Source organism: Trachurus japonicus, chromosome 15, assembly GCF_045865225.1.
Source record: "Trachurus japonicus isolate A0001 chromosome 15, Traja_1.0".
Taxonomy (NCBI): domain Eukaryota; kingdom Metazoa; phylum Chordata; class Actinopteri; order Carangiformes; family Carangidae; genus Trachurus; species Trachurus japonicus.
In genome coordinates, this window is record NC_140921.1 from 17,944,393 (window position 1) to 17,970,042 (window position 25,650).

The 25,650-nt window shown below is 42.0% G+C and overlaps 3 protein-coding genes across 12 annotated transcripts in view; 1 reads left to right on the plus strand and 2 right to left on the minus strand.

The window, feature by feature from the left end:
* Nucleotides 1–2,345: 2,345 nt before the first annotated feature.
* Nucleotides 2,346–8,566, minus strand: cutc (cutC copper transporter homolog (E. coli)). Of its 2 annotated transcripts, XM_085800105.1 has the most exons (9): nt 8,434–8,566; nt 8,253–8,331; nt 8,028–8,087; nt 7,697–7,906; nt 6,368–6,403; nt 3,620–3,753; nt 3,260–3,287; nt 3,065–3,170; nt 2,346–2,979 (listed from the first exon to the last, which is right to left on the minus strand). In XM_085800105.1, the coding sequence occupies exons 2-9, from the start codon at nt 8,320–8,322 to the stop codon at nt 2,868–2,870; spliced, it is 756 nt and encodes a 251-aa protein (XP_085656231.1). In that variant the 5' UTR covers nt 8,323–8,331; nt 8,434–8,566; the 3' UTR covers nt 2,346–2,867. The 2 variants fall into 2 exon arrangements, with proteins under 2 accessions (XP_085656231.1, XP_085656232.1); XM_085800106.1 differs by having other exon boundaries at nt 8,253–8,551.
* Nucleotides 8,567–8,798: 232 nt separating this feature from the next.
* On the plus strand, nt 8,799–12,973 carry cox15 (cytochrome c oxidase assembly factor COX15). Of its 2 annotated transcripts, none has more exons than XM_085800112.1 (9): nt 8,799–8,999; nt 9,814–10,007; nt 10,096–10,218; nt 10,456–10,642; nt 10,842–11,009; nt 11,123–11,204; nt 11,463–11,617; nt 11,749–11,862; nt 11,954–12,749. In XM_085800112.1, the coding sequence occupies exons 1-9, from the start codon at nt 8,925–8,927 to the stop codon at nt 12,083–12,085; spliced, it is 1,230 nt and encodes a 409-aa protein (XP_085656238.1). In that variant the 5' UTR covers nt 8,799–8,924; the 3' UTR covers nt 12,086–12,749. The 2 variants fall into 2 exon arrangements, with proteins under 2 accessions (XP_085656238.1, XP_085656239.1); XM_085800113.1 differs by having other exon boundaries at nt 8,829–8,999; nt 9,820–10,007; nt 11,954–12,973.
* Nucleotides 12,858–25,650, minus strand: part of LOC146973506 (A-type potassium channel modulatory protein KCNIP2) — an 85,091-nt gene continuing 72,298 nt past the window's right edge. For 3 of the 8 annotated variants that reach the window (XM_085800122.1, XM_085800118.1, XM_085800117.1), the window contains exons 2-8: nt 16,869–16,993; nt 16,621–16,690; nt 16,125–16,195; nt 15,829–15,936; nt 15,329–15,433; nt 15,093–15,155; nt 13,765–14,988 (exon numbers count right to left, since the gene is read on the minus strand). In XM_085800122.1, the coding sequence (XP_085656248.1) occupies nt 14,941–14,988; nt 15,093–15,155; nt 15,329–15,433; nt 15,829–15,936; nt 16,125–16,195; nt 16,621–16,690; nt 16,869–16,993 (590 nt within the window). In that variant the 3' untranslated portion in view covers nt 13,765–14,940. Of the gene's footprint in view, nt 14,989–15,092; nt 15,156–15,328; nt 15,434–15,828; nt 15,937–16,124; nt 16,196–16,620; nt 16,691–16,868; nt 16,994–17,732; nt 17,833–18,428; nt 18,523–20,938; nt 21,592–25,650 lie in introns of those variants that run through there. The other 5 variants (XM_085800115.1, XM_085800114.1, XM_085800116.1 and 2 more) reach the window with 5 other exon arrangements.

The following is a 25,650-nucleotide window of genomic DNA, read 5'->3' on the forward strand; positions in this document are numbered from 1 at the left end:
AAGGTCCCTACTACTAAACAGTAAGACTGAAGATAGCCTATCTTCAGTGTATCCTGAAGCAGCCAGGGCCTAAAAATGAAGTTTTGTGTTACTGCACAAAACCCTCGTAATTTGTGCAGTCTTTAAAGTTAAAAGTTAAAAGAAGTTAAAGGTACTCCAGAGGGAAATTGCTTCCGGACTCTAGTTCAACACAAACCACATTGAGTGAGAAGCTTGTTGCGGGTTTGTATGTGTGGGTGTCTGCGTGGAGAGAGAGAGACTCTTGGTACAAGAATGAACAGTATTGTTCTGTTGAAGCTGTGATCCATGTGATGACTCGTGTATTTCTGCAACCAGAGTTCAAGGCTAAGCACAGCGGCATCTCTTCAGCTTTGTACAGTGAGCCAAAGCCCAATTTTGGATGAGCACCTTCAACAAAAACAGAGCTGGGAATAATCCATAAACATGGAGTTGAAGAAAACACACAGCATGACTGAGGCAAACTTGCTGCGTAGCAAAGTGATTCATTTACAACATCGCAAATACGGGTTTTATTAGCAATAAAAAATCTAAGTGAAAAGTATCTCACGGACTGTGATGGTCCACAAACAGATTACGCTGAGTGCCTGATGGTTAATCATTACATTTTGATAACACCAAATGGTTGCAATCTGGCTGACTCACTGTGTGTATAACCCCAAGGACAGCAGTGTGACACGTGAGATCACCCATACGTAATAGAAAAACATTGTAATAAGTAACATGATTTATAACTATGGTTGTATGCACAGAGGTGAGCGTAAGCTTGTTATTAGTCTCTTGGTGCTGATCAGCTAAATTCTGATTAACTGTTCTACAACACTGAGCATTGTTTATATGACTGAGACTTAAATTGAAGCTGAGAGGGGCTGTGCTGAGGGACAGTTCAAAAAGGGGGTAGAGCAGTTCAAGCTGAAAATAAATACAGTTCAATATTAGCTGCTTATAGCTGAATACAACTATGAGCAATTGGTCTATATTCTCATTCCTCCAGGTCATCGTTATCTCTGGGCAACAAATTGTATCCCAGGCAACTGGACTTATATTTATCTTGGACAGTGGTTCTCAACCTTTTTCTTAAGGGACCCATATTTTTACCAGTGAAAACTTTGGTGACCCCCCCCCCCCCCCGATGAAAAATAAAACAAGATAAGGAACATCATAACTTCTTTTCCATGAAATACTTTATTATATTTGAGTAATTTAATAACAGCATGGAACAAACAATCAGGAGAACCTGTGTATGATTACAACATATTTCTTCAGAACTTGTACTTTTAAAAACATAATTGTGTTTTTAAAAAGTACAAGTTCTGAAGAATATGTTGTAATTTTACACAGGTTTTTTCTCATTGTTCCATGCTGTTTTCCAAATTCATTGTGCCTGATATTGCCCTGCTGTAACTGTTGATATTCAATCATCTATTGATATAGGCTTATAATTTATTTGTTTATCTATTTAAATACACAAATAAATGTTTAATGTGGCCCTTGAATTTAGTTGATTTTGTCACATATATGAATTAAATGCTTAGCCTACTCATTTATTTAACATTTTAATTACATTAAAATTATTAAACCCCTTAAAATCAAGAGGGCTTCGCGACCCCCCCTGGATCTTTGGCGCCCCCCAGGTTGGGAACCACTGGTCTAGGAAGATGTTTCACCTCTTATCCAAGGGGCTTCATCAGTTCATTGTGAACTGATGAATCGGTCTGACTAGTCTGACTAGCGAGGACTAGTCAGACCGATGTGTTGCGAACTGATGAGTCTGACTAGCTTTGATAAATTGTTTCCCTCAAGGTGTACAGTATGCAAAAGGTCCCCTTTGAAACATACTGTACACCACCAGCTAAGGCTAAAGCTGAGTGGGTAGTTAACTGAATTGTATGTCAATCAACAGACAATGAATCGAAATCATTTTCAATCAAGAAAACTGTTTGGGCAAATTCTTGGACCCAAATGAGGTTTGGATTGTGGTATAAAACTATAAGTGACATGACCTCATCTCTGCCATATTCTGCTTTGACTTCCTATTGGTCAGCTCCTTTGCTTAGTGACATCATTCGTTCATTGACCTTCTGTTTGTGAAGTTTTTATTGTAAGACATAAAACAGCTTCATTTGAGAGACTTGTGAATGATCATCCTGGTTGAATATCAAGATAACAGCATGCCTCTCCTTCATTTACACTTCATTATTACAGCTGGGGTGAATGGATCACGCTTCTGCATATTTGTGGCTTTCTTAAATTGGTAGGATGCTGGTTTTGATTGATTCTGGGCAACATTTTACAGCATTTAGAGTAAAACAAAGTGCGCTGATGCGTTAGCATTTTCTACCTTTTATTAGGCTCTGTGCAAACTGAACTCGTAATGTTTGTGTCCTTGTAAAAAAATAAGTACAGGAGATCACAGCTTTGAAATATCTTCAACTGTAAATTGGGGGTGCTGTAAACAGATATAGGTCAATGATGCTGCAAATGGAAAACACACTGCTCTGAAAACACCATTTTTATTTCAAACACCTATAGTGTTTTTTTTCATTTTTCATTTTATTAGGCTCTCTATTTCTGAGACCACATACAGTTTTATAATAATAATAATAATAATGATACTTGTAAATTATATATGCCCCCCCATAGGGCTGTCCTTGAGCTCTAACTTTACAAGGACTGTTCGATTAGTGATTAAAAAAACAGGAGAAACAAAAAAGCACTAAGTGGCAGTTCTGAAATATCTTCTTTCTGGGATTTAGTGAAAACAAATGACGACTTATAAGTATAATTACTCATGATTAAGTTTGAGGTATCTGTTTTGTTGTGGGTCATGATGATTGTGCAGTGGCCTCTCACAAGGTATTTCTGGCAATTGCATTTAGAGTGCGGACTTTGCTCACATCTGCCACCTTCAGGCCGTATTCAGGTGCTGAGAAAGCAGCTCCCATAGTCACACAGGTGTTCCTGCACAGGAAAACATCATGTCTCAGACAGCAACAAAAAAAGATTAACGTTTATTCCTTGAAGAAATCATTTGATATGTGCTCACCTGAACTTCATGGCAGAGTCTCTCCCAGAGCGAGCTGAGCAGTGAAACTCTTGAGTCCCTGATCCCTCTAAAATTCTCTGCAGGTTCCTCTCTGTGATACCCCCTCCTGGGTTTAAAGAATTTGATAATAAAAAACTGAAAACAACCAAAAATACAAGGGGAAATTGCACAGTGACAAAAAATACAGGCACTAACCGGGCATTATGACGATCCTCCCTTTGGCCTGTTGAATGGAGATAAGAACAGTAGACAAGGGGAGACGTGAGATGCTGATGTGCGGTGACTAAGCAGCACAGTTTAACAACCACACCATGTTAACATGCATTGAGTTCATACATATGTATTTTTCTTCGTTAATACTTTATTGGGTCGGATGATATCAATGAAACATTTACGTCTAAAGACAAACATGCCTACCTATTGTAATGCGCCACCAACATCTATATATACAGTATATAGTATATACGTATATAGTATATATATATATATATATACACACACACATCCCCTTGTGTATGTGTAAACAGCGAAAAACCTATATTCATACACACATACTTGATCAATGATCCTTTTGATGAGAGGGAGTCCTTCTAAAGCAGAGCTGTCACAGCCACTTGTCAACACACGCTGGAAGCCTAATGATACCAGAGTCTCCAGAGCAACTGTTGGGTCGTGAACCATGTCAAAAGCTGCAGAAGGAACCATATAACAGATACTTCAAAACTGAGTGCACGCCTGCACATTATCATTTAGATGGAATGAAATAATTAGTGCAGGGTATTTGATCTTCGGCGTAATTAAGAACAAACATGTGAGACAAACTCCATTAAAAATACAGCTATAAAAGACTAACTGCATGAACGAGGTTAAAACAAATTACGTGAATATAACAATGTCCTCAAGCTTTTGGTCTGAGTTCTGTCTAAGGTTGCTTTCACACCTAACCAAGTGGACTCGAGTTCGCTTGGGGGCTGAAAGTTGCAACATTGTTGCATTATCACTTGGTTCGGTTCCGCGTTCACACTGCAACTTCTGAACCGCACCAAACTTGCGCCCCAAGCGCACCAAACATTCTGAGCGTCAAAAGTCGACGTCACTCCGCTCGCGACTGACAGACCTGCTGGAGCAGCATGTGAAGTTGGCTGTTTGGGGGATGTTGTTTCTTTTTTTTATGTACCAATTGCACTTGGCTCAGCAAGCCGTGCTGTACGACCACCATGTAAGGCAGCGAAGCAGAGCGCATTTCGCTCTTACTACTGCACTGAGGACGGAGAAACGGTACCAGAGGAAAAGACGGAGACTGATGAGAGATGTCGAGTTGTTGGCGTTGTTGCTACACAGACGGCGGACAAGATATGTAACCTAACAATAAAATAACCCATGCATTACGTATGTGTTTAGCAGTGGCGGCCTTAGACAGCTGGGGGCCCGTTTCAATATTTCATATGAGGCCCTGCCCTGTTAAACATCAAATTATTTTCCAGCCATGTGCCCATGTGTCGCTGATGCTTTAAACCCTGAAAGGACGCAGTAAACGTACTATCCATGCATCCCAGGTACGCACAACACATTGAGTGTTAAAATCACTATCAGGGCAAGAAACCAGGACTTAGCAGAAAAAACGAGGACTGAAGTTGGTTTTCATCAAAAAGCAAAATCATGTACATTTTCAGACAAACTACAGGCTTTAACAATATTCTGAATTTAAATTGGCAACAAAAGTAATGAGAGCAAAGTGCTCCGCGTTATTTCAGCACCACGGACAAGGAAAGGACGAGACATGCGGACAGACAGACGTACAGGTGCTGGTCCTGTCGGTGCTGCGGTGCTGGAGCAGCAGACAGACAGCTGTCTCCTCCATTATTACAATCTGTAAATAAGCTGCGAATAATATCACATTTTAGTTGTGCTCTCGCTGTGTTTTATTTCTCTGTTAAGTTAGGACGTACTCATAGATCGCCTGTTTGGAGGCATTTTAACCCGAGGAAAAAAAGAAAAGAGGAGGAAAGTGATTGACAGACGTCAATCATCAGGTTACGCAAATGGGCGCACGTCAAGAGGAAAGCAGGAAAAACAAAAGGACGTTAGAAACGCTAAGAGAAAAGGAATAATACTGGGAGAAGGAAAACGAGGGTCTATTGATAGTTTGCGGGCCGTTTTCAAAGGTAATAGCCTACGTTGTTATTGATATTTCCTGCCGTTATTGTGGAGCGATTAGTAGGCTACAGTCGCGGTGTGGCATGATGCGCGCATCAGTGGTTGTAGAGCGGATCAGGGGTCGAGTGTGTGACCGCACGGTGGACAGAGCTGTTTGTGTGTGTGGTGGATGTAGGCCTGTGTGTGTGTATGATAACGGTTGAAACATAGGTAAGGCCGCCTATGGTGTTTAGTCCGCTGAGCTTTCACACTGCATACGAACCGAACCAGGGTTCACTTGCAAACGGACCGAGACCCCCGTTTTCAAGCGGACCAGAGTTCGTTTGTTTGATCCGCACCAGAGTTCGTATGAGCTTTCACACCTGCCCAAACGAACCGGACAATCCGAGCAAACGAACTCTGGTCCGTTTAAAGCGGACCAAAGGAGGACAGTGTGAATGCGCCCTTAATACAAAATGGCTCCACATGGTGAAGGACAGCTTGAGGTAGCTGAGAAACCAGATTGTGAGACTTCACAAAGAGAGGTGAGGGTTCAAGAACAGCAGCAGTCTACTGAAAAATACACACAAATTGCACAACCTTGCTTTCAATACGGACGGCTAAGTATTTTCATTAGAGGCCATGAAGGACATTCATTGCATCACATTCCTTGGTCAGACAAAATCAATCAGTGCCAAAGGTGAAGAGAAGAGATAGTTTTCATACTACAACAATCATCACACAAAAATGACTCAAGAGTGTGTAATTAAGAAATAAAATTGCAAAGCATGCCCTTGAATCATTCAAGTCTTTTGGAACACAGAGTGGAAGGTACAGCAGCTAAAGAAAAAAGAGAAAAACAGCAATAACCAATCTTTGTGTAAGACTGGCCTTATCTATGGGTCAAATTTGTCATTACCAATAAAGGTGGACAGACAAAGACTAAAATAAACACAGTCTCAAAGATTAAGGTTGTACAGATGTAAGCGCCATTGATAAATATGGACCTTTCATTGTAGTTAATTCATTTAAGTATTTTTGCTGTCTAAGACTCAGTATAATTTGTCTCCTTTCTCTTTTTACTTGGAAATTTCATTGTAGCTTCGTGATAATTTCAGTAGAGGCTAATTATTTTAAATGACTTAGATTTAACAAAGAACACTTTACCTCGATGAAAGGTGACAGGCAAAGGACGAGCAGCCGCTGTGGGGAAAAAAAGAGAAAAAAATTGCAGAATGTATCAATCTCACTGACACATTCTGAACATATTTCCTGTATTTGTGAACTTGTACAACTTCATGGTCACATTCTGTATTAGTGTGTGGTGAATAGTGTGAGCAGCTGTCAACATAAGGCCAAAGACTGTCACATAAATGTGAGCCTACTTAAAGGGATAGTCCAATATTTTGGCAAATTCGCTTGTTGCCATAATCCCTGTATAGTCATAGAAGTAGGTGCATTACATTTAATTATTGGTGTGCATGTTGTTTTGAGATCCACGGGGCAGAGACGGGAGCTGCTCAGCAAACACAATGACAAACCCATCAAATACACAATCCAACAACCGAAAAATGCTTTTGGGGAGAAGTTGTCACCTGCACATTTGCCACGCTATGAAATAACCATGAAATGACCATGTAGCTATATGTGACATTACGACGCATAAAGCAAATACTCAGAACTTTTGCGCTTTTGAAATCACTCCACCGAGCAGCCGTGTTTGGGATGTAGTTCTGGGTGCATTTGCCTCGAAAACAACTCTTCTTCTTGTAATGTTACATTATAATTTAATAGTGTGGTGAATGTGCAGGTCACAACTTCTGTATGAGAGCATTTTGAAGTTGTTGGATTGTGTATTTGATGAGGGACAGGGGACCTGTACCGTTCACCTCCATTGTGTTCACTGAGCAGCTCGCATCTCTGCCCTGCGGATCTCAAAACAACATGCTACAATAATTAAAGGTAATGAACCTACTCGACTATAAGGATTACAGCAATAGGCGAATTTGCCAAAATGTTAAACTATCCCTTTAAGTGTGCACACATTACATTCAAGTCTTCCAGTGTGCTAACTTGGATAACTAAAAACCACTGCAACTGGAAAAACCTAAATTAATTAAGTCATCATTGATGATGTTAATCATTCCTATCACTGAGGACTGTGTGTATCTGTACTTTCATCATCTTGATGATGTTGAGGACAAATGTCTTTTTATATTGCATTACAACGTGAATAATGCCCTACGTTGTCCAATAAAGATAAGGATTACTGATTCATCTTTATTTTGGGTGTGTGAAGGTAATATAGTGAAATGATATTTCAGTGAGGTAGATTGATTAGATTTAGATTTTAAGAATCTGGCAGCAAAGGCAAAGCGCTCTAAAAGTTGACGATGAATCCTTAGTTATAGGATATATCTGTTGTGTTTGAAATGTTTTCTTTGTGACTTTGTCTGTACATAGTGGACTGTTTAAATACACAGGCAGAGACAATACCCAGTAACTCCATGCAGAGCTCTGCGTCCACCCGTCCATCCTCTGTCAGGGCTCCCAGCACTAGTCCATCGGCCCCATGGCTCTTCATCAGCTCTATGTCCTTCCTCATCACCTCCACTTCCTGATCCGAGTACAGGAAATCCCCTCCACGAGGCCGTATCATCACATAGACTGGGATTTTGACATACTGCTTCAAGACGTGCAGCAGACCTGTGGCCAAAAACAAAGAAGGGTGACATACTGTGTGTGTGAGGCTGTGTGCTTGCCTGGTTTCAGCAGATGCTCGGGGGCTTACTGCTGTGTTCATGTGTACAGAAGTGAACCTGCTCACCTACACTGGGGGTGAGCCCTCCCTCCAGGAGACTAGAACACAGCTCAAGTCGACCTGCACCTGTGCAGAGAGACATACACTCAGACTGCGCCAGCACAACTTCATGAGCATGGCCTTTGAGGGATTAAATTACTAGAATGTAAATTGCACAACTGGGAAGAACAATTGCTGTGAGATTTGCCTCAATCACAGTGAACAAGTGTCTAGACTAGAGACATTACTGACCTCCTCGTTCAGCATTGACAGCAGACTCCACGGAGTCCACACACACCTCCATTAAAAAGTCCTCTGCCATGTTGACAGTCTGGATAGAGACTGACAGACAGAGATTCACTGTTTTGAGTGTGTTAGCTAACGCGTCCTGAAACCCGTCGTACACTACAACAACTACAACAACAGCAGCTACTTCTTGAATCCACTTCCTATCAATTCATGGCACCTTATCAGTCGTTTAGAGCCGTCATGGGATCAGTGTGTGTGTGTTTGGGTGACCGACTCACTCATTCTCCTACAGCCAGAAACCATAATACACCAACGTTAGCGGGTGGGCGGTGTTAAGCTTAAAACCCGCCCGTGCGGAATACGCTAAAACTTAAAACAAGCACCCACCACCAGAGCTTCTGGAAAAATTATAATAATTAACCTTTTTTTTATTATTTGTTTTTTCCTTTAGATATTGTGTTCCGGTTTAACAAAGTAAAAAAAACAACAACAATAAAATGATGCTAATTTCCATTTAGTCGTCGCGTGCGCTCGTCGTATTCGGTCGTATTGTTATGACGTCGTGAGGTCAAAGTTGAGACATGTTGTGTAAAGAGCCGGTTGCAGCCTTTACCTAAGCTCCATCCTTTACAAAACCAACCAGTGCAGCAGCAGAGGACGAGACACGACTCAAACATGTTACTGTCTTCGCTTCGGACATCGATGTTGTGCGGCTGCAGAGGCGCCAGCAGAAGATTTCAACACAACAGTGTGAGTAATAGCTATCTGCTAGCATTACGTTAACTTAGCTCTCTGGCTGGATAAGCATGTAAAAGGTCAGACAGTCAACAACTATTACTTACATATCAGAAATAATCGCAGAGCAAACCCATCAGCCTACTGTGTTTAGTTTTACTTTGTCGTCGTGTTCAGTGTTTATTGAAGTCACTGAGGACATGTAATGTCACCTGACGCTGCAGCAGTCACGTCCGCATGTATCACATAACAGTAGATCAACTTCACCATCATCCGGATGCAGCTAACGCTGTTAAATTTATAATAGAGGCAGAAAATGACCCAAGATTATGAAAGGACTAATATTATGAGTTCCCCAATAGGTTAAATGCATTTTTGTTGCATTTTACAATAAATACATCTATCAAACAACCACAGGAATAACCACCTGTCCAAGTCCTGAATCTGACCACATCACATGGTCAAAAGCATGTGGACACGCGAATATCACACTTTACCTTTCCTTCAGCAAAACATAATGTCATGCTGTTGTAGAGTCGCTCCTCATCTTTGAATTGGCCACAGTTGTTAGTCCCTGAACCTGAATTGGCTGACGGTGATCTTCATGTTTAACTCAGAGGTGTATGGTGTGGGTGTGGTCAGGGGTCTGTGCAGTGTGCAGTAAAAGTTGAATTATTCCTCATCAGCCTCAGAAAAAAAAACATTACCCCCAATGTGAACTTTCATAAAATTGTTCAAACTGTGAACCAATGTAATTTTGCCATAAGTGAGGTAAATGCAGCACTTTTCCCGCTTATTCAACCCCCGCCTCTCTTTCCTTTTCCTACAGCAACAGCGGAGTCCACAGCTACGACAATGGCTTGCGAAGAGAAATCAGAGTACCATCACAGCAGAGGTGGAGTCCTCTTCCACCCTGACAGCATCCTCTGTCCCCAATGCTGCCACAAACCGCATAGTGGGTCGCTGGCTACTAGGCTGCAGTGGGCTGGTGGTCGGAGCTGTCGTCTTGGGTGGTGTCACACGGTAAGAGCGACTCATTGATGTGTCTCTGTGTACATAACAGTTCTCCTCGTATTATAAGTATTGACATATGTGTTTTTGTTCCAATCAGGCTGACAGAGTCTGGGCTCTCCATGGTTGACTGGCATCTGGTGAGAGAGATGAAGCCGCCTCAGTCACAGGCAGAGTGGGAGGCTGAGTTTTCCAAGTACCAGCAGTTTCCTGAATTCAAAATGTGAGGGCCGATCTTTCCTGTTTACCCTATCACACACACAATTACACATGTTTGAAGGTGCCCCCTCACTGATATTCCTATCGATCACAGATTAACAAGCAGGCTTATAATTAAATTTTAATGAAAAACACAAGCTTTTCAATTATTTAACTGAATGTACATGTGGTTTTATGTTGTAAGCAGAACTAGAGGTTAATGTGGAGTTGATTTCTCCGTTGTTGTTGTTATGTTTTCCAGAATGAACCATGACATGACTCTGCCCGAGTTTAAGTTCATCTTCTACATGGAGTGGGGTCATCGGATGTGGGGCAGACTGGTCGGACTTGCATACATCCTCCCCACTATGTACTTCTGGAAGAAAGGATACTTCACCCGCTCCATGAAGGGAAAAGTACTGGGGCTTTGTGGATTCGTCTTCTTCCAGGTAAGAATGTAGCAGGAATGTAGCAGTGCTGATACCGGACAATGACAGCGGTTTGATCCCTATCCCACTCTTAGCGTTTATATTCTAGAGCCGGGTTGGCGGGAGCACATTGTCATCAACTATGTGGTCAAGTTGCATAAAAATCAAATTAGATTTAACAAAGACATAAATGACTGTATTAGCATGTGTGCTCTTTCAGGGACTTCTGGGATGGTACATGGTAAAAAGTGGTCTGGAGGAAAAGCCAGAGTCTCATGACATCCCACGTGTCAGCCAGTATCGCCTGAGTGCTCACCTTGGTTCAGCCTTGCTACTCTACTGTGCCAGTCTCTGGACTGGGCTCACTATGCTGCTGCCTCCACACAAGGTACAGAAGCAGGCTCCTGCTTACATCCCTTCACACTGTTAGTTTTTGCCCTCAAGAAATACAGCTAAACTAGTTTTTTTTTTCTTCAATTCTGTTATTGGCATCTCTCGTAGATTGCAGAAACCAGACGTCTCACACAGCTCAGGAGGTTTGCCAAGGGCACTGGTGGACTCGTCTTCCTCACTGCTCTTTCAGGTACTGTTTGATATATTGTCAATTCAGTATCAAAGCTAGGTAGCAGTAGGTCTGATCCCTTAGATATGTACTGTAGCTGTAGTCTTCATATTTGATTTAAAAGCTTAAGTACTACAGTACAATTTAAATTAAACATATTCAGAAAGATGGTCTGAAGAAGTTTGATAAGCAGAAAATCTCCTTCTGTAGAAGATATTTACAGATTTAACTATTACACACAAGGATCTATAAATGTTTGTCTAAACTGATTTGTTGCAGGGGCTTTTGTTGCTGGTTTGGATGCTGGGCTTGTGTATAACTCCTTCCCTAAGATGGGAGAGCGATGGATCCCTGACGATCTGCTTGCCTTCTCTCCCACCCTGAAGAACTTCTTTGAAAATCCAACGACTGTGCAATTTGACCACAGGATTTTGGTGTGTCTACATTTCTGGAAAGAAATAACTTTTTAGGAGACACTTCAGTTTAAATTTAAGATAATTTATACCCTTCTTTCTGTAGAAGTCAGCTGTTGACAATCTTCTCTTCCCTTTGTTTTTCCCTCCAGGCCATCTCTTCTTTGACTGCAATTACAGGCCTCTATCTGTTCTCAAGGAGGATGATGCTGCCCAGGAGGACTAAGGTTGCAATCAGCCTCCTTGCAGCAATGGCTTATGGGCAGGTAGGCTGTCAGTCAACCCAGAAACATATACACTCAGTTCATTGATCTTCAGAATAATTAAACTCAAATTAACTGTGTTTTCACTCTTCAGGTTGCCCTCGGTATCAGCACGCTCTTACTGTATGTCCCCACTCCACTGGCAGCTACTCACCAGTCTGGCTCTGTGGCTCTTCTCTCACTGGCCATTTGGGTTCTTTCAGAGCTTCGCAAGATGCCCAAATAAGATGCTTTATCGGGCAATCCAATCCCTACCAGCCACAGCTCAAACCTCTAAGAGTCAGCAGTGTCACTGAAAACAAGATGGTAAAGGAACAAGTGGAAAAAATTGAAGCGTTAAAAACTGAGACATTGTGCAGTGAGTTTCATGCATCTGTCCTGTGGTGCTGCAAAGAAAAGCTCATGTGGTGATACTGAATGACCATTAATAAAGCAGAGGTTTAGGATAGTTGCTCACAGTTGCGCTTTTCATAATTGACTAAACCTGAGTTTGTGGACACATATTGTCAGGTTTCTTTTCAACATAATGTGAAGTGTTTTGATTTGCAAGGAATTAACACAAAAGACAAGACATGTAAAAGCCAAAACAAGCAGATTTTCATTTTCTTTCCAGCTTTAATGACACAGCGACAGGGTTTCCAGTTAAGGACACAGATTTGGTCTGCAGAAACATATTCAGTAAACTGAATTGCTGTTTTTGTCCATGTACACAGTTTGAACAGGATGTTTGAATGAGAATTGTGTTGCAAATACATTACTCACCTGTTGCCTTGTCTGTTCATACACTGCCTGTTGGTTGAATTAGATGTGGCTGTTGGGGTCAATGTAATTATGTATATTTAAATTATGAACCATTTCTTGCTGATATTGTGTTGATGGATTATAAGGTAAAACAAAACTGATTGTTGCTTTGTACTGTATCTTTCATATTTAAAGCTGAAAGCACTGTCTTATTTTAATAAATTATGTACAGTCTTTAAAATTCAAACTCAAGTCCATTTTGCATAGTAACTGTGATTTTTATTGTCTCTGTACAAAATATACACATTTTAAATACGTAATGCAACCAGTTGAGGCTAGGTAACTAGACAGTCAGTACAACAGGTTAGTAGGTTCATTGTTCTAGACACAGTACATGCGGGTATAGACAGGTTTTTTCTTGTGGTCGGGAATGGAAGTTAAAAACTGTTGGCAAGGGACAATCAGAGCCAAACCTCTTTTTCCCTAGAAAAAAACGGAAAATGATGAAAAGGAAATTGCAGAAGTGCATATTTTCATCAGGGTCTTAGTGCACCCTTTAGACTGCTCTGAGTGGAGTCAGAGGTTGGATGATGACTTGTTAAGGTGGTAGAGGAAATTATTGCTATTTCATGATAATGTCTGCATTTACGACAGCCTATTTCAGTACGGCTTGAGTGCCTCTGGTACTTACAGTACACCGTCTTAGATCTAAGAGCAGTTCTACTGTGAAAAGGACCAAATTAAGAAATGGTAGCAAATTCTCTAAAAAATCATTTATTCAGAAAAGCCTGTGGGTAGACAACCTAAGATTACACTTCACTTTGGACTGAGCAGGTAAACCACATTTCCAGTTCACCAAACTACACCCTGTACACCCTCTGATTGCCCCTTGTCCTACATACTACACAGCATCCCCCTCTCTCTTCACCCACAGGTGGGCTATATGTCTGAACTTATAGTGGCTTCATGTACCTCTTAAATCTTCTCTTTGGTGTTGCAGAGAGAGGGAGAATTAGAAATGGAAGGGTGGGCATTAAAAAAGGAGAAAATCTATTAAACCATGTCTCTCTCACTAGCAGTACACACCCACATACTATGCCTCTTTTAAATTGAATGAGCCTAATTTAATGGTACAAGGGTTTTGAGTTTTTTTTTTTTTTTTGGTTTTGTTTTTTGAAGTGGTAGAACCTGCTACAACCACATGACATTTCTGATTACAAGAAGTTCACAAATACAATCTGCAATCTAATAAATTCCCCTTGAATGTATATTGATAGACTAGTACGACAGTGGTATGTCAGTCCCGTGTTGAGAGACGCTGGGATATTGTGCCATCCCAACGCTGTACTGCCTAACATCACACAACTGGGAAGGCTAGAAAATGTACAACAGTCAATAGACACCTACAGCTAGACCTGTAATAGTTTGGAAGGCCGGGAATTATTCTACCAGAATCCCATGAATGGAGGCGGGTGTTGTCCCATTAGTGTCTTACATAGGTAAGATGAATGACATCTCTTTCTGTTACACATGCACACATACACACACAAAGGGTGAGGCACCTGTGAATGACTAGGACCAGCAGACAGACAAGCAGACTTTGGAGTATCTCTGTAAATACATAATTGGATATTAGTGACATCATCATGCGATACTGAAATCAGTTCCTCATGGAAAAACAACATGTTCGAACCTCCATCTGGAAAACAGGATCGCCTGGATGTCCGATTCGTGAAATGTTCCCTCAGCCATTGTCTCTGTCCCTCTCTCTCTTTTGTCCACTAGATGGTGGTAGATTCATTCCTGTTCTCGTGGCCGGGGCGTCGGCGCTCTAGCGGCTCCAGGGAGGTGTCACCCACGTGCACAGAGGCAGGATCAGATTCAATTCAAATTCAACTGCTTCTCTCTGCATTCACCTATTACAGGCTGCAACAGTTCCTCCATTGATAAAAAATAGTAATAATGATGATAATAAATAAAAGTTCAGATAAATCAGGTGGGGGATCTTGGGTAAGTGCCTGTGAGCCCGATGCTTGCCTTCTCTCTGTGTCTCTGGGGTAAAACGAAGGATCTGCATGATGAGGGAGGGAGTCGGGGAGGCTCCAACGTTGCTTGGAGATATGTCACTGGGGGTCCAGGAGGTGGGAGAGGGCCCCGCGGTGCCCTCAGGACTCACAGCTCTCAACAGAGACACAAGCACAAGCTTGCAAGCCAGGAAATGGCGACACACACAGACACGCACACATTCACAAACTTTAATCCTGATTCCTTTTGCACACCCACTCACACACAAACACGCACTCCCCTCCCTGGTGCCAGCGTCCTAACTGGTCCAGACTCTTAGATGACATTGTCAAACAGCTGCATGGACTGCATGATGTTCTCATCCTAGACACAGGGAAGAGGTTTAAATCAGGGGGCGGCGTTGTGTCTCCTTGTGTTTTAACCGAACGACTCCCTTGAAAATCAGCTCTCAGTTTTTACTGGCCTACCTTTTTGCAAGACTCGATGAACTCCTCTATGGTGACCACCCCGTCTTTATTCCGGTCCATTTTCTGCAATAAAAATACAATCACAGAGATTTAATTCATGGAAAAACTAGCATGTGCTAGACCTTTGTACATTAAATCTTTTTACAGCAACATATACAGTAAATAATATCAATTATGTGGTTTTAGTCAATGATAAGATGAGAGGTTAATGAAAAGTCAAAACTGTTGAGTTCAACCTGGAAGAAGCTCTCCACATGTTCTGTTGGGGCATCGTCCTGCATAGTGGGGTATGTGTACTTCCCCATCATGTCATAAATAGACTTCATGATATCCAACATCTCCTACAAAGTAAAGGACAAATAGCAGGCATACAGAGCTTAGAGACCTACATGCAAGATCTTTATGGATGCTATGTGTTTTTTTCTGCCATGTGTGGTTACAAATGACCAGTTAGATTAGATACATGTGATATATTACACATTTTATTTTATTAGTCAAATATGTCAGTGACCATTTTCTTCTGTCTCTGTGTGTCAGGGTTATGTTTGATATGCTGGAGCAGAGTCTGAAATTTCAAGATAAAAGCTGATGTATTCAAGGATCTATATCTCAGTGGTATACAATCTTCATACACAGTGTAACAGGTTGTCAAAACCTGGACAGCTGTCCTCAGTAGTTTCAGTAAACTGAGTTACAGCAAGGCTGAAACTATTACAGTGCAACATGTGTGTTTTACCTCTTTGGTGATGCAGCCATCCTTGTTCAGGTCGTACAGGTTGAACGCCCAGTTTAACCGGTCGTTAATGGTCCCTCTCAAGATGATAGACAGGCCAAATACAAAGTCCTGTGATAGAAACGGGAACTATTTTTGTGTTGTTTTGGAGTTTCTTAACTCTTGGCATAGTAAACAAAGTCAAATCGTTATCACAGCACTAATCGCTTCAGGCAGGTGTTTTACAGCAATGGCGGCAAATTTCACTGGAGCACATTTTTTTTGCTTTTATCCCTCAATGACACAAGAATAGAACTCACCTCAAAACTAACCGAGCCATTCTTGTTCGTGTCGAAGGCTTCAAACAGGAAATGTGCATACATACTTGAATCTGCAGAGGTAGAGACATATAGTACAGTAATGCGTGTGCCATCAAAACATGAGGCAAAGTCTTTGAAGAGCTAGGATTAGCAGCGAGCTAAATATAGCCTGGATATAAAAATAATTTCAAATACAACTGGGGGCGAGTGGTTAACATTTCATCAACCTAAATATCATGGAATGAAAAATTGCCTTGCCTCGCAGTGCGTGTCTACTATAGTTCAGTGGAGCACATTTATAATGAGTTAATTATGTTCATTCCATTGTAATGATGAAAAGTTACATGTGTACTTCCACAGAATCAAATAAATGGCGCCATTTCCACGATTACCTGAAACGAATGAAATGAATGAAGACAGAAGGAATGGTGTAAAGGGAAGTGTTATGGACACAGCTGGAGCTCCTCAGGTTCAGTGGTAGGAGCTGACAACTCACCTCCCTGAGGGAAGAACTGGGAGTAAATGTTCTTAAAGTTCTCCTCATTCACCACACCACTCGGACACTCCTGGGATACAAATGTGAATCGAGAAAACTCATTAGTTCCCCTCTAGCACAGACTATATAAGGGCCTACATGTCAACTTAAGCTCTTGCCAGACTGATTCTGCTCTTAACTCCCATAATGATGTAACCCGAGCCAGACATTTTTTTATTTTTCTCTCTTATTACTTCAGCCAGACCTACATTTTTGAAGCCCCTGTAGAGGACTTGCAGCTCCTTCTTGGTGAACTTAGTCTGCTCCTGCAGCTTGTCCATGCTTTCAGGGCGATGGCACACAGTGGATAACTCAAAATCATCTTCCACGCTGTCTGTGTGAGGGAGAGAGACCAGCGTTAGTTCACGTATATCATCACCGCCACACCCACACAAAGCCTCCAGGGACCGCCATGACCTGGCCAGCGCATTTAAATGAAGTCACCAAACTGATACTCAGCTCATCATCTAGTACGAGCAAAGTAGCAAAGTTAATATTTATTTTATTATTTCATTTTTCTATAAGCATAAAGATGCAAGGCCAAACCATTTCCACTCAGCATAAGCTACTGTACCTTATCTACCCCAAGGCAAAACAGGTGAGTAAGACTAATACTAAAGAAATTGGGGAGAGTCCTGTGCTGAAGAAGTGATAGAGGAGGTTTATCAATAATGAAAAAGGAGAAAGTCACTACCAGATATTGCTCATTGCGTTTTCAGTCCATGTGTTTCTCTGGTAATAAATGTCAACTCATAGTGTGTCATATCTAATATGTTTCCACACCTGCTTGTTTTCAGCCCACCTTAATATCTCACATGCACGCGCACACGCACCCACACACACACACATAGATATTCCGTCGCCCAAGGGAACAGCACAGTCATCGAATCACAAAATACAAAAACGGGTCAGATCCATTATCCACAACAACAATGTTTCTTTGAGGGTGTGGGGTTTGAGTGTGTTTCTGTAAGTGGATTAATGTGTACACTGAATGTTTCAGCAGATGTGTGTCCACACAGGAGGCTGGACACATGGAAGAACGTGGAGATGTATAGAGAGTGAAGGAGCACTTGCTTTGACTGATTGAGGGGGCAGCCGAGGGTTTGCAGCACGGCAGCAGCTTGAGGAATCGCTGCTTTATGGTTTTTTTGCTTTGGCTGGTGGGATTACCTGCAATCACCAACCATAGCATAAAGGTTAGACACACCCACACACGCACATATACACGCAAGCTTGTGAATTTACGTTTTCTCACACACACAGGCACACGAACACACACACACATGCGCATGTGCCTGTAAAACCACAAACACAGTCCATGCAACAGACAGATGCAAACTGGTAATTGCCCGCTGACCTGGTTAAGCAATGGGAGACCACACCACTTCAAACTGTAGATAATATCGCACAACAGCAGCACAGCGTGACCCCTGGAAACACACAGCTTCCCTCATCAATCTGGTCCTCATATCGCTTCGCCACACTCAGTCGGTATTAGAAAACCCAGCGGACAGAGTCGACTTATCCCACTAGTCAACATCAACGGTTTTAATTCACAATCGGCTTAAACAAGGACATAGCTTCACTTCGTATTTGGCAGAACTGCAAAAAACAGCAACACCTCAACCAGAGCCCATCGTGCCTCACACCACAGCACCAGTCCATCTCAACAACACAGGCCTCCTGATGCCCATTTACAGAGTTATACTGAAAGGATGAATGAAGTAAAAACAAATCCGCACACACACAAGAACCCACAGACTTACTCTTGCCTCTTAGTTTCCATGGTAACAGTCCCCTCGCCCCTTTCAGCAGGACCCCTGCAGTCTGAGGGATGAAGGCCATGATGGGGTGAAAACCAATACAGTCCACACTGCCTCTCCACTGACAATCTGGCCTGTGTGATGTGTCACCCTGTTGTCTCCTGCACCATGGGGCTTCAGGGACTCTGCTCCTGCATCATTTGGAGCCAGAACAGGCTGAACACTTTGTCCAGTTGATACCAGATTAATATAACCAGCCGCCTAGCACAGGCCCAGCCCTCTGCCCCGAGGTCTGTACAAATGAGTACATTATCTTTTTCCATACAGACCAAACTGCTGACCACAACACAGAAATGAATATCAGATACTGTGGCCAACATCACAAGTACACAAGTTAATCTGAATGATTTATAAATAAGACCCAGGAAACTCATTATGTAATGAGAACCTCCATCTGCTGAGTAGGATCATGTGATTTGATCAAAAATATTCTAAATGACCCTGAGGTGAGACTGTTGTTCTTTTTTTTCTGTACTGTTGTTTGTTTGCTTACTGCAAGCGTCACATGTTCCAGGTTCATCAGAAGTTTTATAAACCTTGATATTCATAGCAATTCAAAAACTGCAGCTGTCAAATAAATGTAGGAGTTAATTTCAACTTGCCAGAGTCGAGGATAAGTATTTATAAACTAGCAAAAACAAAGTTACTTAGATACATGCCACTGTGTATATTAAAGTTTTGGAAGTCTCTGGCATAGCTTGGATGTGGTAATAGTGATAACTGTTCTGAATTATGTTTTTTAAAAGCCTGAATGTTCTGAAAGGCTGGATAGAGATTGGTGCAAAAACAAATGAAAAGACAAACACAAAAATGATTTGTATGCCTCTGCTCAGCATGGAAGACTGAACTTGAAATGTTTGCGTAGATTATGCTTGTTTTTGAGCAATGACACCTTATCCTTCCTCAGTTTCACAGGCTTTTCCATCTCCTTCTGCTTCCTCCTCTGTATTTTTGTCCTCTGCTGGTGATGATTTTTCTTGCTTGTTATTTGGCAAAGTCTCTCTTGGAATAGAAGTATTTGATCTCAGGGGGATTGACCTTATTTTAATAAGCACATGCACATAAATGCACCTCTTTAAAGGTTCCTATATGCCTCCAAAACATATGTCTTTGTGTATCTATACAACCGTTGGTGCTACAGTAAGCCTCTGCTGTTTTCTCTTTCTCACCTGCATACTATTAAATTAGAAAGACGCTGTATTCAATATAGAAGTTACATCTGACATCAACAGACTACTGTGGTTGAAAACAAGTAGGTTAGTGCGTTCCTTTTGCTACTGAAATAACATGCGATCAATTTGTTCTCTATCCTTTGAAGTTAAAATTGTTTTTTTGAGTGGCACTGACAATGAGACCAGGACTTCTTTCATTCCCGTCCCGAGTCGGTAGAGAAGTAGAAACTGTTTATTCAGACCAACAGCTGCTGGTCTGATGAGGTTTGCTGTTGCGCGACATTATGACACTCTTACCCAGCTCTGTGTACCCTGTAGTGATTGTGCAATTAGTGTTCAATAGTTTCCTCCAGGGAACAGTGACAGACCATCACAGCTCTTCAGGATATAAGAAAAACTGTTCTATTTTTATCTTGATGGCAACACATTTTTGACAATATTCTGTAACTTTTGAAGGAGCTTCATGTTTCATGAACCCAAGACATCAGAGGATTTTCTGAGGAAATAGAGGAGCCAGGCAATTTCCTCAGCTGAAGTGAAAGCGGCAAACACATTATGGTTCAGAGCCACAGTGAAACAGTGTACTGTTGATGTCAACTGGTTGTACAGATCCAACACTGACCCATTCAGCTTGGACCTCCTGACGAGAAGCTAAACTGTAGTTTTGACAAATATTATCAATTCAAAACTTCCTGCTTGTTCAGTTGGTACATCTCCATGAATGTATAGAGGCAAAAACCAGGAAAAGAAAATGCAGTAATAATCTTGACTTTCAGCCTTAATGTACTGTAGCTTCAGTTCCAAAAACATCAGATCCTACATTTCCCATGAAGCAGCTTTTTTGCTAGAGTCTCTTGTGGGTAAGAGGTGCACATCTTATAAACTCCTGCCTCCAGTTTGTCATGCAGGCTGTAAAATAAAAATGTGTGGCCTCCAGCTGAAGATGTGGAGAGCTCCCCCTGCTCCCTGCTCCCCCCTCCCAGAGAGCAAACTGATGTTGATGTAGAAAAGTGGTGGCGTGCACATCTTGGTCACAGTAAAATCAAAAGCTTAAGTCCATGGTTGACAATGTTTTACAGACAGAATCTTATAGATGTAAGATATTCAGTTTCAGAAATCTCCTTTTGGGACCATTCACAGATGGGAGTAGTACGACAACTATTTAATCTTACGCAGATACACCCTCCTCTTCCAGCTGTTAGTGTTCCTCTATCATATTCATCATTTTCATTTCTCACTCAGTGCCTCTCTATTGCTTTTTTTTTTCACGGTCTCTCTTACCTGCCACGGAAATGTCGATGAGCCCCAGAAAGTGCATCAGTTTAAGGGAGCTGCAGACCACCAGCAGGATGCCCACAGTCTGCAGCCCCTCCACCTCCCACTTGTCTTTGAAGAACAGATGCATCCTCTCCTCTTTCCTCTCTCTTTCTCCGTTTTTGTCAACAAAAATCTTTCTCTTGCCCCAGGGCAACCACGCCCCCCCCCTCTTTCTTTCTCAGCTCCAACCAGGACTGCACCGTCGTTCTCTCGTCAGCCTCTCCTCTCAGTCTCCCTCTATATGCCGGCACTCGGCCATCCTAACTCCGCACGGCATCCCACCCGCTTTCTTCACTGAAGGTAGATTGTTATTCTCCTTGTTTCTTCATTGAAAGTGGTAAGTGCATGGCTGCACGTCGGTGGACTTGCTGCTCCACGCCCGCCCCCCTCCGTGGCTGTCAAAGGTTGTTAAAGTTGCAGGTGAAGTTCAGGCAATTCACTGCGTGCGTCCTGGCAGGTTGGTGGATATTGTTTTCCTCACTCTCTCTTCTCCAGCTACTGACTCTCAAACTCTCGCTACTCTCAATCTGTCCTCCCTCTCTTCCTTGCCTTACCTCCGTCACTCTCCTCCTGCTGTGTCCCTCCCCGTACTTAATTGGGTCAGTGATGGGACTGAGGGGAGCTGAGGAAAGAGGAGGCAGATGAGAAATGGAGGGAGGGGAAAGAAGGAAGGAGTACTACTTGTGGGTTAAGTGGGGGAACAGAATGGGAAACGTACAAAAGACAGATGAGAAGAATGAACTGGGAGATGAGATAGTAGGTGAGTCGGGAGGGGCAAGATGGGATGGATGAGGATGTAATAACAGCAGCCAGGGGTATAGTAAAGACTGATTCATGAAAAAGAGAGAAAAAGAAACAAATGACGAATCAAAAAAAGGTGACAGGGGGGAGTTGAAGGACAAAATTTGTGGAAAAAGAGGCAGAAAAGACTAACAGAAGGGAAGATATAACTGTGATGACCCAGTGGCTACTGTGGACAGACTCACAGATGTGACAACCTCCCCTGAGTGTGAAGTCAACACACACAAACACAGCCCGAAGGTGAAATCTGGCTTTAACATGTACTCCATATGCAAATCCAGCCCATTGGGGGATAGTTCTGTCAGGATGGGATAGATCGATGTCACATCTGGCACACTGACACACTGAGTTGGGATTTGATGCTGAAAATGATCTTTCCTTATTACTGTAAGCTGATTGGGGAATCAGCCAGATGTGAACAAACCACAATTCGGGGAGAACTGCGCTATAAAAATTAGTGTTTCTGTTTTTGGTTTCAGTTAATAGGTCACAGCAGGCCTCAGTTTTTAATGTCACAGCATGCCTGAACTTACTGTAATACCTCACATTAAAATGACTCTAATGAGTCCCTTGCTGTGAGATACAGATTCAACATTTAGGAAAAACAGAGCACTAGTGTCAGACCGGTGTTCATTACTGGCAGACACCCTGAGCGGAGCTATTGGAAACAGCACAAAACATAATTTGTATAACTTCCTTTGGTGGCACGTGTCAGTGTTTTCTGATCCAACAGTGGTTATGACAGGACGTTCCTGTGCTCTCCACAGCAGTTCAAAGTCAACAATGTGGTTAAGGGAAGGAGCATGTTTGGGCTCAAATACAATAAGCACTTGGTAAAGGTTAGAGCAGGCTCATGGCTGTGGTTGAAAGAGAAAGAAACCTTGTGGTAGGAAATGGGAAGAGAACAATGGTCTCGCGAGTCACATTTTGTTGAGCTATCCAACCACCACAACCTCTTCCCTCTGCAGACTTTATGGCTCTATAAAAACGTCCTGTTCCTTCCAATGCACAGAAATCAAGAGACTTTCATTATTTGATCATGAATATATAATTTTGAGGCATTAAATGAAACATCTGATGGAGTGAATTAGAACTGGTAGCGAAAAAGTGTATAACAAAATGGATAAACTATAACAAGGAAACTCCATCCCCTCCATCCTTCACCTCATGTTAACCCCCTCAACCCCTCTGCTCCCTTAAATATCTCCTTACAAGTCTCTTTCAAGACAAGTCATGCACGCTTGAGTAAAATATTCACATTTGGAAAACCCTCAACAAATCCTTTTTTCATTTTCACCTTTACATTTGATACTGAAATGAGATTACTCTAAAGACAATAAAGGGACACAGATGATTAGATCAGAACAGATAACTATAGAAAACTCTGAGGCGACAGGCGACATGGAAATATTTAGACCCCACTTCAAAAGCTTCATTTTGTCTTTTCAATTGTTGACACGTGGATGCATCTGTCTCTCTGTTCCTGTGAGTAGGTTGACTCGCTGCCAGACAGAAAGAAACCAGGATATGGAGGGGGGGAGTTAAAAGGGAAGCTGGGGGAAGCAGAGAGGTCTATACGGAGGGTTTGACGTGTCTGTCGTGTGATTAATGATTCTCAGAGTCAAAATGAGACCTGGGGCTACAGTATGGCTGCAGAGCCTCGGGGAGCACACATCTCAGAGAGCAGCCTTGTGAGACTAAACAACCCACACTCAATCAGAAACAGACTTACACTCTCCAGTAAACAGAATAACAACAGCAATGATTTTAGCTGTCGCGGACTGACTCCATATCTGAGGGCAGACACCGGCCCATGGACACTCAAGATGTGCAACAGTCAATCACTGTCACCCAAAGTGAGGGAGTCAACTGGGGCTGTCAAGTGCTCAACATGAAATAGACTCATCACGGCTTCTAATGGCACTGAAGGACCGGACATTGTTACTATGGGGTCTTTATGATCATGTAAATTGCAATAACTAAAGAGAGGGTCATTGAGAAGATGGTTATTAAACATTAATTACTTTACGGCCTCAGTCATCTGATTTCTAATCTATATAAAGCATTATATTACCCTATGTGCATGCATTTATGGATATGATTAATTAAACAGACTACATGAATTCATAAATACGGTGACATATTCAGGCCAGAAAATTCTCACTCAGTCTGCAGTAGGAGAGTCAAATCAAGGATGAAAGTGTGAGAGATTAAGGCTGGTCGTGTCCATCTGTCATAATCTCTCACACACTTCATCAGGATAACTGTCACATACTACGACAGAAATGTGAGATCAATATATTACAAATAAACAACAAACTTTTAACTTCCATATCAGACCTGACAGCTCTGATAAGAGGGATAATGTAAAACACTTTGAACTCCTCACTTCTGTCTAATAACGGTAGGATAATTTATGGCTTTCTTCACTGCTGCACTGATTTGGAAACTTCCAGGTCAAAAGGTGTTTAGACTCAGGCTAGATTTCATTCTTTTTTCAGCTGTTAATATTACATATTACCTCAATGAATATGTAAAAATGGCATTTAGGTATGTGAGCTGGATGTCTACACAAGAGTCTACAGCCATGCCAGGGGCTCTGTGAGACTGTGAGACGGTGGCAGTTTGAGTTAAATGCTAATATCTGCATGATAATGTGCTCACAGTGACTGTGCTAAAAGGCTGATGGTAATTAGGCGTAATGATTAGCGTGTTTGCTATCGTACGATACAAATTAGAAATATGACCCAGTGATGGCAATACATGGAAAAATAATGGATTAGCCACATGTTTACAATTCATCCAGAAGGGAATATTAAATTCGATGACAATCAATTCAATTATTGTTGAAATATTTCACTCAGAGCAACATATGCTGACCTTGTGGTGGCACCAGAGGAAACAGGGGTTCATCAGAGTGATTGAGATGCATTCTCTCAGGGCCATAAAGGTCTACACAACATTTCATAGCAATTCATCCAAATTTAGCATCTCCATATCTTGTGACCGACTAATCACCACATTTGTAACACTGGGATGATTCTGTGTTAGTTAGATGAACAACAAAAGCACTTCTATAACTGTGTAGAAACATGCACCAAACATCAAGCTCTCCACATGACAGCTGTCACTTCGCTGCTAATCAGATACAGGCTCTGTTCAGACCGAGTCCAACAGAGCGAGAGCGCAGCTCCGTGTGCGTGGAAACCGAGAACGTGTGGGATATAATTGGCAGGCCAGAGGTGAGCGTACCAAACAGAGCTGAGAGACGTTTCTCAGTTGTTTCCTCTGCTACCCCCCCGACCTCGACTCATCCCCTCAACACATCTTGTAAAGGCAGTGAGCGTGAGAAATCACAGATGAACCACAGGGGCTTAATTTAGCCTAAACTGTTTGCAGGGAGTATGTGATGTCTCTAATATGTCCCAAATGATGTTCTTATGTTAATATAATGATGGACATTCACTTGCCTGAGTGCTAAGCTACATGCACAGCACACACACACACACACACACACACACACACACACACATACATGGGCACACACACTCAGACTTTAATAAAAAGTTGGGTTAATCAGTCTTACTTGATTAGTCTCTGTGAGGCATATTTTGCCTGAAGCCAGACACACCAAGTAATTGAAATACCACCATATTTAGACGTCTACCTGGGCAATTATTCCTCTCAAAACTGATTAAAATGTCTCAGAGAGCGAAAGAGGGGGGGCAGCGCATGTGTGTGTGTCTGTGTGTGTGTGTATGAGGAAATGCGTGCAGTGAAGGAGACACAGAGGAGGTCATTGACAAATGGTGCTCAAAATTGGCTAGTGTGTTTCCAATTAGATAAGTGAAAGAAGAGATCCATTTGCATAGATC